The sequence below is a fragment of the Oxyura jamaicensis genome, chromosome 3 (assembly GCF_011077185.1).
Source record: "Oxyura jamaicensis isolate SHBP4307 breed ruddy duck chromosome 3, BPBGC_Ojam_1.0, whole genome shotgun sequence".
Classification (NCBI taxonomy): domain Eukaryota; kingdom Metazoa; phylum Chordata; class Aves; order Anseriformes; family Anatidae; genus Oxyura; species Oxyura jamaicensis.
Genome location: NC_048895.1, coordinates 93,323,303 through 93,338,531, shown reverse-complemented (window position 1 = coordinate 93,338,531; position 15,229 = coordinate 93,323,303). Strand labels below are relative to the sequence as shown.

Genomic DNA, 15,229 nt, shown 5'->3' with positions numbered 1-15,229 from the left:
TAATATAATTTTCTCTACTATGGGCATGCAATTTCTAACATCCTTACCTATTAAGGTTTATTCTAAAATATACTTTTTAGGCTGTTTTGCTTCTGTGTATTGATAAGTCCAAAACCTCATAGGCATCATCCTGAGACTAGGGAACCTGGGAACTTTCCATGCTAAAAAAAGTAATAGTCTGGTTATTTTTCCCTATTCTTAGAGAAGCTGTCAAGAGTACCAATTTCATTGTGCTTAAGGGGATATTTTGTTTGCTAGACTTATCAAAATCTTCAGAGTCTGGGTTGTTTTCAGTTTGTACATATGTGTATATAAACATATATAGAAAAATTATGGCAAAATCCAGAAGCTGTAATTTCAAATTTCTGCCTCCTTGTTTCACTGAACGACAGTCTGGGATTGCAACACAGTGCTGAGAAGGAAACTTTACAGCAGACACAAAAGGTTTATTTTAGCATACTGATAATTTATCAGGTGGAGTAATCATACTCCATGGCTGGTACTGAGTTGGAACAGCGATCCCACCCCACTCCAATCCTTGTGCCCACTTGTTTTCTTTTTTTCCCCTCCCCTCTTTTCAGCAAAACAGTGGCCAGTGTTGTGAGAAAATCTAAAAATGATCTTCCCCTGTCCCATAGCCCATTTAGTCACTGACTGATGGAAAGGACAGTTTTAACCTCTACTGCTTGAGAGTAAGAGGACCAGTGGTTCCAGTCATACAGTTGATATATCATCAAGTCCCATAGACTGATTGATGCTCTCATTCAAGGAGCCTGCAACTTGCCTAATTGATAAATGAACATTATCCCAAACCAGCCCTTCCTACTCCTCACTGTTGTGATTTTCAAACAGCTTTAAAGCTTTTCTTTGCCTTGAGAAGCTAAACAGAGTCATGCTTCTTAGGGAAAAGTTCTACAAAGGGCTTTGCCCTGGGTGGAGGAGGGACAGGTTTCCTTTGATGTTTAGCAGCTGGCACTTTCCAGGTGGCTAAACTTCAAAGGCAAGTCTTAGAATCTTTCTCCAACCTGGTTCGTCAGTTCTTTGTAGATAGCTAGACTCATTTAATGTTTCACTTTACTTGGAATGATAAATTGGAAGCCATAAACTCCAGATGGCCTTTTAAATGTCCTTCCACCTGAAAGGGGCCTGGCTGCCTGCAGAGCGTTGATGATGCAGGTGGCACCTCCTTCTGAATAGAAGGAATGTACTTTAAGCTCTGACCTCCCATGATCCCAGTAAGTTAACGTTACTCCACATGTGAAGCCTGAATGCCACTGTTTCCCTGTCTGACTGGACCGTTGTGATGCTGCATTTCTGAAGTGTAAAACCAATTTTCAGATCATCAGTAAACATAAAATCCCAAATCATTGCCAATCATTTAAAAAAAAAAAAAAAAAAAAAAAAAAAAAAGCCTAAATGGCCTGCCTCTCCCAGGGATATTCACAGGAGCCGCTGGCTATGATTGTTCAGTTAAGAGTTGATAACCTGATTTGCTACAGAATCTTAGAGCCAAATGTTGCTCATCTAAATTTTTTGAACTCTTATCCATCAAAGCTGTGAAATCAATGTTTCTATTGCCTTTGCTAGTAGTGAACATGGGCTAGATGTTGCCTATGGTATGTATATGTGTGGTACTTCGTAACATCTGTATAGCAAGTATCTGTTTCCCTGATACTGAAGTTTTCTGACCAACTCTTTCAGGATCAACATGGTGTGACATTATAAGTGTCAGGGTTTGAGGGTGAGCCTTGAGTTGACATGATGGTACAGTCCTCTCTACTGTGAGAGTTACGGGCCAGGTCTGCGTATCTCCTTGACTGTTCAACTTCTTAGAGATTCTCCTGACACACAATTGGACTTCTTGTTTGATAGGGTGAAAAGTCTTACTCACTTTAGGAGGCAGAAAATAAGTTTGATTCCCCGAAGATCTCATCTCATGCAATTCAGTTTTTCTTCCTTTCTTTTTATTAAAAGTGTAATCAACACAGAGTTTCAGTTACAGATCTCACCATCCTGAAACACTGAGAATTTCCAGAAATTAACATAAATGTTCCCTCTTTACTGTAGCCCAAAATGCTATGTTTAAATTTACCATGCAATCTAACTGCTCATGTAGTGCAGTTTCCTTTCTGCTACATTTTGTCACTCTGCATAATGTTAATTCCTTTTCTGAGGCTGTACATAAATGTTAAGTTGTAATTAATATCAACATCTGATAATACCAAGCTACATTTGTTGTTACAAAAGTGAAACTAATTTTTCCAAGCACCAACTGCACTTTTGTCCATAATCTAATGATGAAGCTTACGATACAATATTCTTAAAAACACAGCACATTCACAACACTTATGTTAGTCTCATTCATAAATTGTCTTTTGTAAAGAGATACATAGGGCATTAGAGCACAGTAGTAGCAAACTCGATATTGTTAAAGCTGTGTCAAAATAACTTGTGAATTTCCTGTTTAGCACATTTGACTGAATTAATTCTGTTTTTGTTCATGCAAACACAATAATAAATTGAGTATAGCTAGAAGATATTTTTCTTCTGCCACCAAAAAGGGATTAAAATAAATCCTGCCCTGTGGAAATGGGAGAATAGTGTAGAGTACTTCTAATGTGTAGTCTACATTCTATGTTTATAGGTGAGAGACTGTACTAGTTACTCAGGCATACAATTCTGCCTTTGCAGAATTAAAACTAAAGACATTTCTATAACCTCTTAAATGTGTCAAAGATGAGGCAGTTTAAGTAACTGGTTAGCTACTGTTAGGTAATGCAATGTTCTATCTTTCCCTGATTTAAGACTTAATACCTTAAGACTTAATACCGTAAAGCAAAAATGTCATATGAAAGCAATAATGTAATAAAAGAGATAAAAGATTCTTGAGATAAGAATATGTGTATAATAGGAACTAAATGTGTATGTAGGTGATTAAACAATCAGTCCTGGCCATGAGGTTACTGGACACATCTTCCATTATTACCTATTATGTTTGAAATACGCATGCATATCTATATGAATAATGGCTTAAAGTAATTTTGAAATGTATGTATATTTAAATACATTTTTTTTCAATTCTCTTTCCAGCTGAGGTTTACCCCAAAATGTACCACACATGCTTTTTCCTGGTGACATACATGGCACCACTGTGTCTTATGGTGTTGGCTTATTTACAAATATTTCGAAAGTTGTGGTGTCGCCAGGTAAGTCACTCTGTTTGTTTGTTGTTGATTCCCTAGGTGTTGATTCCCAATGCACCCTTCCCTATATGCTCTATGTGGTCACTTAAGATTGGATTTACATGGATTTTTACATTCAGCCCTGTCAACAGGTCTAGTGACACTGCTGGCTTACAGTCACCTTGGATGGTAAGGGAGATGCATTCAAAAACGAAGGCAGCCAGGCTGAATGTAAAACTCTTTTTGCTCTTGTCTATGAAAGGCTCCTAAGGGGGAGAGAAAGAGAGGAAAAGGCAACAGAAAAATTGATTGTAGAGAGAGGAAAGACATTATGTCTGAAGTGCTTACTGAAAGACCTTAGGTGATCATATTTGGTGACTGTGTACTGCTAAAGTTTTCTGCAGCAATCAAAAGTTAAGATTATCTTTCTCATTTTGTTAGTAGATTGTACGATTTATTTTTTTATTTATTTATTTTTCATTCTGTAAAGTCTCTGTTTCATAACAGGTCCAGTTGGAACAAAAGTTGGAATAGAATGTCCAACTATCAGAACTGAGAGATTGGAATTGTCTGATGGAAACCATGTGAACCTGGCTATTTTTAGTAATGAGGTTCCTTCCAACATCAACAATTCTGTGACTCTGTAATTTATAAAATGAACATCTAGCTGTTCAAGCCTGACATTAACAATATATGAAAGAAAATGAAAATAGTAAACAACAGACAATCAAGCAAACACACGAGAACTGAAGTGGCACAAATGATGTGATTTTTTTTTAGGAATGTTTTTCCCCCTCCAACAATATGAACTGGTGTCAGCTTGTTTGAGAGTCATTTTTTGGGTGTGAGCAGTGCCATAATCTACTGTGCATCAGTCTATGGTCTTCTTTGCTGTCTAATATACACTGGCGATCCTGGCCAGTGTATATTATCTGCCACATCAGGAGCATGCTCTACATGGTTCAAATTAAACTATTGTGGAAGTCCCAGCTATGTTAAAAAATAAAAATCAAAACTTACATTGACAAAAAATATCTCATGAATAATTAAAATATGGGGAAAAATTAATTTATGACATTTTGATATTTGATCTTCAGAATAGCAAATATTCTCACTTCTAATCACATTAGGTTAAACCAGAGTAAAAATCTTTTGAACTTCAAATTATCATTTTTGCTTTTAACTTCTTACATTTATAAGATCAAATAAGAAGATACTTTCTAGACAAAATTTAACCTTTACAATTTGAGGAGACTTGTCATGAGGGAAAAAAAAAAAAAAAAAAAAAAAAAAAAGCTTTGCTGAATGCTGAGTTTCTTTTGAAATTAAGTTCAGTCTAACATAGCTCTAAGATGCTGTGTGTTGCTGAATAATTATCTGTGACTCTGTCTTGTGGTGGCCAATGATCTTATCACCATATTCCTTAACCTTCTGTTTTCTACTTTCTTTACAATCCTCCAATTATCTCAAATTGCCCATTAATTTATTTAATGTGGGTAATTGTTCTTAATCTTCATGTAGCTTGAAAATGTTTGATAAGGTTCAAAGCAGAAGTTGAGTGACTAGAAACTAAACAGTTTGGGGTCTGGGTGTTTGTTTTCTTGTTTTCAGTTCTGTATTCTGTTTCATCTTCACAATATTTCTTTTCCTTACATATGTTGTACACTAACAAGTTTAGGGTAATTCTTTTTTTTTTTTTTTCTTTTTTTTGGTGGCAAAAAGACAAATACTTCTTAGTGTTGTCAGTGATGTAAAATTACAGATGTCTTGTTTCCTAGCTTAGATGATAGCACTCTGTATAAGGGTCTGTAGCAAGTGAAATTAAAACCACTTCACATCTATTGACAACTGTGACTTGGCAGACATCAGGCATTTGTCTAAGTGCAAAGGTGTGCCATAATCAGTCATGTAGAGCAAATGAACAGAGTGTTGTAAGTATTTGATATAATAATTTGATAATAACTTCAATTAAGAAATTACGCTGTTTATGTGAACTTCAGTTAAATATAGTGATCCTATTGCAAGGTACAAAGAGCCTTCCAGGTGTACGTGACCAAAAAAAAAGCTCAAAAACTAAATGCTTTCTATGTGTTACAGTTTTGTAAGGATTTTTTTTTTTTTTTTTTTTTTTTTTAATGGAGTGTGCTCTGCGTGCTAAGTTTCAGATGACTAAAGAAAAATTTATAAGGCATCCATATGATACTTTGTGCAAGGGCTCTCAATATTAGTGATTATGTCTTCAAGCACATCTTTACATATAAGATTTGCAATCTTTGATTTAGTGATTCATCTGTGCAAAGGCAAGCACAGTCATGCCACAAATATTAAGATTTTGAGTAATTTATTTTAATTATTAGAAAGGAAGTAGTGACTTAGAAGACTGTTCTCTTGTTGATTTTGAGTGGATTAAAAATGCCATCTGAACAAATAAATAGGACTGAATGGATTTATGGTAAAAGTGTTGATACATAATTCATATTATCAAGTCTTGAATACTCGGTTTTATTGATGTTAAAATGATGTTATTGATGCTAAAGTCTATTTATATTAATAACTAGGAACCCTGCCCATTTTTATTGTGGCAGCTGAAATATTCCCTTCCAATCTTTGCAAACAGTTATTGCATTTTGAGAGATTTTTTCTGCTTATAAATCCATTGATAATATTTTGAGGAGGTAGATGAAAGGTGCATCAGAAAGTAACTATGTAAATTTTAGTACTTGTTTGGACACAGCTAGAGGCCTCTTAGTGAAATTTTGGGATTATACAAATTCTGCATAACTATCTCTATAACTGACTGAACAACCAAAACAAATGCATGCATTATGCTGGCATTTGTATACATGTGCATGCATAATGCATGTTTGTTGGTTTACATAAATGCCTATTTGTAAATGTCTCTCTGTACACAAACACTTATGAAGTGTTCTGTCCCTTAGAAGGTACTCGCTCAGCTATGCATCTGTGAGTATATAGCACTTCTTTTTTTCCTGATAAAATTCTTACTGTATTTTTGGTTAGTGCACTATCAGTAGCAAAACCCAGTTATTTGCCAGGTAAAGATAAAGGAAAAAAAGGTTCAGTCGAAAGTTTCTCAATACAAACTCATGAACATTTAGCAATTTGACATGTAGTACAGTGACATTGTTGTATATGTATAGAGTCCCTGCCTTTGATCAACTATTTGATAAGCTATTGAAGACTGCTGAAATAGCAGAAAAGACTCTTCAACCTACACAGACAGGTAGAAGCCATGTACACTGTCATGTCTAACATTTCTGTAGAAATAGCTGTTTTGAGAAACTTCACTTAAGTTGCATCTAGCCACTAAGAAAGCTGGTCACAAAGATTCTAGTGAATCTTTGGCATAATCAGGAGGGATAAGTGAGGAGAGATTTGGCTGAGTTTCTCTACTTCCATTTCCATTATCTGAATGGTAATTTGGATAAATGGTAATTTGGTATGAGTGAAGAGGAATAAAAAGTTTCAATTTCTAAGTTAGAACAGGAAAACAAAATATCACTGATAAGACAGAATCGGAATCTTAGCTTATGGTCCGTATAGTGCATGACAAAGACACATTGCGGTGCTACAGCCCACAGCTAAGCATGTTAAATCCCTTGGAATAGGACAAAGCATGTCCAGGTGTAAAACTGTCTTGACTTATTGAGCTGAATGAGTGGGAAAACTCAGAAGAAGTGCATTTTATTCCTTTGTGTGCACAGAGACAATAGTTAAAATTAAATAAATAATAATAATAAAAATAAAGTTATAATATATCTACCTGTTCTGCTTCATTGATTTACTGTTCCTTATAAAACAACTTTGCCAAAGGATTCCAATAGTTGTAAATCAGGCTTGATGGTGCACATAAACGCTAAATTAAGGGCTTGTCTGTGCACGGAAGCTATTCATGAAAAAATGCATAATAGCTTTTATAGAACAATTCTGCATGTGCATACTTTAATTTTAGAATAAGTGTTTCCACTTTTTGTTTGTTTTCTAAAAAAAAAAAAAAAAAAAAAAATCCAAAATCTCATTCACTTCTGGGCACTTTTTGTGTATTAGCCCTACTTTTTAAAATTCTACAATGGAGGATGTGAATTCTGCAGATAATTTTAAATATGAACAATTTTACACTCATGGGACTTGTCAGCCTGCAGCCAATTGCACTAATTATGAATTAAATTAAATTTCTACCCAAAAGGTGTTCACAATGTACAACATTGAAAACGTTATAAATGTCATTGATTTCTCTGAGAAAGTCCTTGCCATCTGTAGTCTTACGAATGAGGCTGCAGGCAGGAAATAATTTTGAAAAACTGAAGCAAAATTTCTTTATTTGGCCTGGCTTGTATGAGTGCACACAAAGCAAAGACTGATTTATTTATTTATTTATTTAATAGCTTGGTGCTACATCTACCTGTTGCATGGTGTCTTTGGCTAACCTAACTCTTCCTGTCTTGGAATTCTTCTGTGATTCTACCATTCCTCACTATGTATTCATTCAGTTTTGAAGAGCTTTGCATGCAGATCCACATTTTAGCTGTGACCTCTTTAGCTGTTTCATTGTCTTTTAGGTTGTATATTTGACATTTTTATAGCTCTTAAACTTATATGGGCTTTCAATCCTTGCTTTTCAATGCTGAGGAGTTGTTTAATATCTTAAAGTAGCAACATAGTAATAGGATAATCTATTGTCATACGGAAATCATTTAACATAGATCTTCATAGCAAAATAACTATAGTAGTAGTACGTATATAGTCAGAAGATGTTGTTGGTAAGTATGATAGTCTGATAGTCTTGCTTATATCTATAAGCAAGGCAACTTAAGTCAGAAGTGAGGATAATTTTAATGCATCATTTGGTATATTTGGACAAAACAGTTTTTTGTGCACTCCTTCAAATATGTCTGAAATCTGGTTTGATTCTTCTATCTACATCAGTTTATTTATTAAAAAAAAATACTTTTCCATACAAGCTTACCTTGTATATGTCAACATGTCTATTTTGCTTGTTATAGGTACCCTCAGTGATAGTTTTTCAAAGTGCTAATTTTGAGGATGTCCTTTGTTCTGTCTTGTTTAGATCCCAGGAACTTCTTCAGTAGTTCAGAAAAAATGGAAGTCTCTGCAGCCCTCAACACAGCAACGAGGGCTGGGACAGTCGACAAAGTCAAAGATCAGTGCTGTGGCAGCTGAAATAAAACAGATTCGTGCAAGAAGGAAAACAGCACGTATGTTAATGGTTGTCCTCCTGGTTTTTGCACTTTGCTATCTACCAATTAGCATCCTGAATGTCTTGAAAAGGTAAGGTTTATCCCCAAATGTAAACACTTTCTGTCTAAATACAACCCAATGTTATGAGATTCCACATATTCTGACAGATATTTTTGAAGAAACCTACCTATTTCATGATAAAGAAACTGAAAATAAGCATACAGTTGCAAGATATATCTAACTTATCTTCAGTACTGAAACTGTTGGCCAGATAATACAAGCCTTATTAATAAGCTCTTCCTCATGCAAATGATCTAACCTATCTCCTCATTAAAACCTGTCATTTAGATGGGATTACAGCTTGTTTGTTGTAAATGAACCCGGGAAGTTCATTTCCCTAAAACCGAAGCTGAAGGTTATCAAGAGAGAATAGCAATGTGGCTTGGCCCCAAAGATTGTACCCAAGCTCCATCATACACACTTTGGAGATCCAATTTTCAGCCTAATTTTAGGCTAATCCTTTAGTTCTCCAGGAAGCTCCTTTTCCCTTTTTTATCCTTTTCTCTCCTGCTCATTTAAGATGTAATTGTTTACACTCTGCTTTTTGTACAGTGCTTGACAGGTTTTGATATAGTTACATCTCTTGAGACCTCTGGCATGCCAATGAGTAATGACATATAGCAGATTTTATCTGGAAGCTATTAGCTGATTTCAAGAGGCAAAGCATCCAAAAAAAGAAACACTTCTGTTGGTGTTTGAGGAATATTTAATTTTTTAAGGAGTAGTTTCAAGTTGTATACAAAAGCTAAAATACATCCCACTCAATTCTGGCACTTTACTGAGGTCTAATTTAAGGACTTTTCATCCTCAGGTCCCTTGGTAGTTAATGCAGAGAGAAAGAAATATTTCCATATGGCAGCTCAGGCTACCTCTGATCTGAACCATAGAGTAACTATAAAGACAGTTTCAACTACAGTAGCAGAGAAGGCCTGTAGCTGGATTTGTGTTTAAAAAGCTAAATTAGGTGTAAGGAACCTGTGTAAAGCGGATTTCTCCAGGACAGAAGCTGTTATTGTAGCCTCCATAACTCAGTTCTGGACTTCAGTGCTTTTGCAATTCCACAGAGACCCTGTTTGTTGGAGAATGGGCCTAGAGCTGGAAACCTCGATGACATTGATTGGTCAAAAGAGACTTTTCCCATGGTTTTTTTTTTTTTTTTTTTTTTTGTTGTTGTTGTTGTTGTTGTTTTATCTAACAGCCACTAACTTTGGCTACTTAGCAGAAAAGTTCTATATCTGCACTGTTGCAAAGTAAAGTACTTATGTGTCTATAGTCTCTCTGTTGTGCAAAAACACCAAGAAAATATTTTGAGGCATAGGCAGAAGATTTTTTTCTCTCAAGAGAACAAGAAGTGTTGAATCAGCTTTTCTGTGACAAATAGGTAATTAGAGAGAAAATTAGGCTAGAAGTTGTGCTGACCTCTTTTTATGTGATTTGCTATCTTTCAGATTTGCTTTTCTTTTTCTTTAGGGTTTTTGGGATGTTTAATCATGCTGATGACAGAGAAACTGTATATGCCTGGTTCACATTCTCACACTGGCTTGTATATGCAAACAGTGCAGCCAATCCTATTATTTATAACTTCCTTAGTGGTAAGTTGCTGTTACCTAGAACTCAAGTTTAATGTATAGTTTAAATGTAATGAGCAAGTAAAATTAAAGACTGTGTAACATCAGTAGAGCTCCTCCAGTGGGAGCTAGATCCTCTTCTTGGAACAAGTTGCCTGATGGCTATCTTACCTTCAGGCTATCTACCTATAACTAACCTAAATAGTGTCAGGGCCTGAGTCCAAGTGCTTGAATTTGACTGTCCATGCCATTAATTTTTTAGAGAAGTCACTGGCATGACTTTCATCTGAAACAATTACTATTTCCCTAAATCTCTGGATACTGTCTGAGAGTTATCACAGGCCAAGAGCTGTCCCCAGCTGGCATTTTATATGCAGCTATCAGATTTTGGAAGCTGTGAGTATTTAGTAACACTTGCATGGCCAGACTGTGCCAACTAGGTTCAAGGTCAAAGAACCAATCAGGATGTTATTTACTTACTAGTGTAAGTTTGTCTTAGTTTGTATTTGCCTTATTTGGCTATGAATGGCAGAAACAGGACCTAAACTGGTAGTATTAGAGCCAAATGCAGGGACACCAAAGTTTGTTAATCCTCACTACACATTTGCCCTCTGTGTTTTTTGGGGTATGTAGTGTGAGGATGATCTGAACAATTTACCCTGAGCTCTGAAAGCAGAATAATAGGCTGTTGAACACTTTGAATTTTCTTTTAAAATGTATTGAAGTTGAAATATGGGTTAACCATGCTTCTCATTTCAGATGTCAAGCAATGATCCAGTCTACTATTAGTAGGCTCTACAAGCCTACTATTGCTCAATTGGTTGTTTTTGTTAAATGTGTTGTGAATCAACAAACTATCAACACCATAATTTCATAAGTCATTCTACTTTGTCCATCCTGGCTAGCCAAGAATAATTTAGGCTTCATACCACACATAACATATCTTCTTACAAAGGTTATATTTTGTCTGTCATTCTCTAAGTTGTTGAAATTGTGATTTTTTATTTAGTGGCATTAGAAAAACTTCTGAATGTTCTGGATTAAATTGGCATTAGATAGCTGTTTCTTTCTAATCTATAAAGTTGGTTGAAACATGGTTTACGTCTTTTTTTTTTTTTTTCATGAATCTTTTTTTTTGTGCTTAACAGGGAAGTTTAGAGAAGAATTTAAAGCAGCATTTTCTTGTTGCATCTTTGGCATTCACAGTCACCATGATGAACGGCTTACCAGAGGTCGTGCCAGTACAGAGAGTCGAAAATCCTTGACCACCCAGATCAGCAATTTTGATAATATTTCAAAACTTTCAGAACATGTTGTATTGACCAACATAAACACCATTCCAGCAAACGGTACTGCACCTATTACCCACTTGTAGTATATTTGTCCCTATATTTTTTGATGCCATTGAATTAAAATTTAATTGTGCATAGAACAATCTGTGAATCTAAGCACAGCACAATGAGAGAAAGGTACTCACAATTAAGAATTGACAGTAAGAAAAGTAATTTATAAGATATATTTTACAGAGTATGCTACAACTTTGATTATATTGTGAATCAAAATCTCATATAATTTATTTAAAAATCTGAGTTGCAATTGGGGAGAGAGTAGGGTAAAAATATTTTATTTAAATGTTTTCTTTGGATCTCTGCATTCTTTAGTCTCCTAAGTACATAAAGAACAGATACCTAAAAGAGTGAAAATAATTTTCCACAGAGTTGCAATGTGTTTATAAAGAGGTATATTCTACTCAGAGCTAATTCTCTGAAGTTGTGGAATATTTTATAACAGATATCTCTTTTAGCCAAAATTGGGTGTACAGACTGTACTACCTGAATATCCTTGACTTTTTCACCAGCAAATATCTGCTCGCCAGACATTCTTATGTGGGTTGGGCTGATCCAATAAGAAAGTCACATGATTTTCTGTTCTCACATTTTTATTTCTATTTTTTGATCCTTTTCCTGTTGTTTAGCTATTGTATGTATTGAGGATCAGCTGGGAGACCAGTCTTGATTTTTCTCTAATACAGATTCATAAACAGATGAGTATAGCCTAAAATGAAAGGCAGAAATTATTCAAGCTTTCCCAATTCCAGGTAGACACTGAAATGACTGTGCAATTCCCTAGCTTTGTGAAAAAATGGAAAATGACATATAATTTATTATTTGATATTTATCAGTACACTATACATTATATCTCAGCTGGACTTTATGAGAGATGGCATTCATCCTTCTTCTCCTAAAGGTGTGAATGTTAGTTGTCTAGAAATTATCGCAGGCTAGGACTATATAGCTATATATTGATAACAGAGAAAGTGGTATGTCCAAGGACAGCTAGTCTGTTCCTGAAAGTAATATCTAAAAAGGAATAAATAAATTACCTCTGAAGACATATGTTCTATCCACTTATTGTAGAATATTCACAGGGTGACTCACTTAGACACTTCCATTTCAAACCATTAAGGTTAGTTGCTCAAACATAGGATTCTAGTAGATGCCTTTCTAGAGCAAAAGCTGAAGTCTGGATTGGTCACTCCATGATGTCTAAAGCAATAGATACTAAGATGCTGGAAACCAAACACAGATACAAATTCCTTCTGTCTTAAGAAGAGGAGGTTTTTTCCTCTAGGACTTTAGGGTGGGATTTAAATTCAAGATGAATGTACCTAAATCTAGGTACAAATAGGTGCTCTATGTGTATAAGCACCCAAAAGAGATATAGTCTTGATTAGGTTACATAAACACAGGTATCTGAGACTCCTTATGGTACTCTTTTTACCCTACAGTTTTATGATATTCTTTTTGCCCTACAGAAGCACATAGATCCTCTGTTATACTTGCCATCTCTAAATTGTCTTATGTATTGATACCTAAAATCAGGTTTCTTAATCTCTTGTGCAGTCTTAATGGCAAGCATGGTATTCCTCTTTTTCTGGTGATCATATATTCACATTGAAAGTGCTGGGGGGTAGTGAAGAGACCCAGTCCTTTGAAAAACAGATTACAAAAAAAAAAAAAAAAAAAAAAAAAAAAAGTCTTTTTTTGGAATCAGGTACAGATTTTCATCTGCTCCTGATCAGTGAAGCCACTCCTGTAACCAGTGGAGCTTTCCTGTGAACCTGTTCTTACTGAAGTCCTTATGAAATTCTCCAACTATCCTAAAACCTTGTGATTGCTTTGATTAAAAGATGCCTTTCCCAGTCTGAGAAATAAAGTTGCATACTTAAGAATAAATTTCAAATAAAGGAGACCAGGCTGGTAAGGAAAAGGGTTCTAGGCATGTAACTTCTGGCAGAGTGTTAAGATGAGGTATGCATCTTATTCACTCTTGGGCTGCGTTTCAGCTATACAAGTATTGTCTTCTAAAGTCACAGTCTGCAATAGGATTGCAGTGATCTATGTACTACTAATCATTCTCCTTTTCCTTCCTGTCCAGTACTGACAACTGAACCTGTAGTGTTCCACTGATCACAATAGCACCTGAATAAGGAAGATGGGGCAATTTACCAAATAACACATGTTAAATAAGTAGTAGAACACTTTTAAAAGGTTTAAAAGTTAAAAAAAAAATAAAAAATAATAAAGTTTATGCATCAGAAATGCCCTTAAGCTTCAGTCAAGAAGTTTTTGCTTAAAATTTGCAGTGCAATTTGAATCATTTTTTTGGCAGGCCATTTTGTTAATAGATCACCATCTCTCTATACTGTTCAAAGAAAGTGCCAATCACAGGGTGAGCTATCAGCTACAAACAGTAAGTTCATATTAAAATCTTTATCTTACAGGTATCACAGCTACACTCAGCCCATTGAAGTCAGTGGAACTGCATCTCCACATACCAGGGATGAACATGACTTCAAATTTAGACGAAGCAGTGAGAGTTTCTGCAGAATGCACTGGCAACACAGAGAATGCAGAGTGGGATAAATTTGTCCCTAGCATAACTAAATTTACCTCGATGGAGTTACAGCAAGGATGACTTTGGGTCAATACATGTAACGGAGAATGCCACAGTTTTTTTAGCTGTGTTACAGACTAGAACAACTGGACAAAGGGATTCCTGCAAAACGACTGCCTCTTCTATTTCTTCTCAGTCTTATGGAAACCTACTTACCTCAGTATGAGCTAAAAGAACATGTCTTTAGAAGTCTTTTTAAAGATTGGATTGTATCAAACTTTGTAAATACTGTAGATATTTATTTTTATATATTTTAGATGCTGTGGAATGTTCCAAAATGTATCATATAAAGAACTCTAAGTATTTGAAAGAAGTCTCAAACATCATTTATTTATATTCTCTTTCTATTAATGAATTACTTATTTACAAGGAATGCTTACTTATGCACTGGTGGTGTTCTGGAATTACTTTGTACTTCTAGTACTCTGCTTGTAGTAAATTCTATGTTCATTAATGAATTTTCACTTTAGATTGTTTTTGGGAGATTCCAGGGTGCTTTTCTAAGCACAGACATGCTTCTAAGATGTGAACACAAAGTGCAGTAAGTCACACCCAGCCACAAAGTGCAGTAAGTCACACCCAGCTTTTCATAAAGCTACACTAAATAGCCAGTCTTTTTTTTTTCTTTTTTTTTTCTTTTTTTTTTCTTTCCCTGCAGATGAGTGCCTAGAAAGCAACTACTTAAATAAAACTTACGTGGTGCTCAAAGGTGCTATAAGCTCAAAATTCCTACTCAGGCCAATAGGAATAACAACTGTCAGCACCTCTGAAGAACTGGACATTTTAACTTTGGTAGCTCATTTTAGTCCATAATGTCTGCAAGTGTTACTCCAGAAGATCTCTGAAGATACTTAAAATAGAAAACATTGGTTATCTTGCTTGTTTTCACAATTGTTTTCTCTCAACTGCCATTTAGTAGTAATGATACAAACAACAGATTTATGTGCCAAGAAAATGTCAAGTTTTGAAAAATTAAAATAAAGTATTTCTCTCTGGAAATTTAGAGGAGATACCTCATTGGTCTAGTAGATCAAGTTTTCACACATCCATTTTCTATTTATGGAAGAAGCTTCCTGGCCTGGTGCTTCCTACCACACGTTGTTTGTTTGTGTGTTTCCTTTATGAATGAAGATAATGCATCCCTGGTGACTTAGCTTACTAGGGATAAACTAGTCACTGTCAGTTTTTGACTCCTGCAGCTCTTTTTTGATATGCTGAAAATGGAGTTTCTGACCTTAATTT

General features: G+C 35.2%; 1 protein-coding gene across 2 annotated transcripts in view; it reads left to right on the top strand.

Moving 5' to 3' along the window:
* The window catches only part of HCRTR2 (hypocretin receptor 2), a 36,966-nt gene extending 22,430 nt beyond the window's left edge, over positions 1–14,536 (top strand). The window contains exons 4-8 of one of the 2 annotated variants that reach the window (XM_035321083.1): positions 3,091–3,206; positions 8,272–8,492; positions 9,933–10,054; positions 11,179–11,379; positions 13,815–14,536. In XM_035321083.1, the coding sequence (XP_035176974.1) occupies positions 3,091–3,206; positions 8,272–8,492; positions 9,933–10,054; positions 11,179–11,379; positions 13,815–14,008 (854 nt within the window). In that variant the 3' untranslated portion in view covers positions 14,009–14,536. Of the gene's footprint in view, positions 1–3,090; positions 3,207–8,271; positions 8,493–9,932; positions 10,055–11,178; positions 11,402–13,814 lie in introns of both variants that reach the window. The other variant, XM_035321084.1, reaches the window with a different exon arrangement.
* The last annotated feature ends 693 nt before the right edge of the window (positions 14,537–15,229 follow it).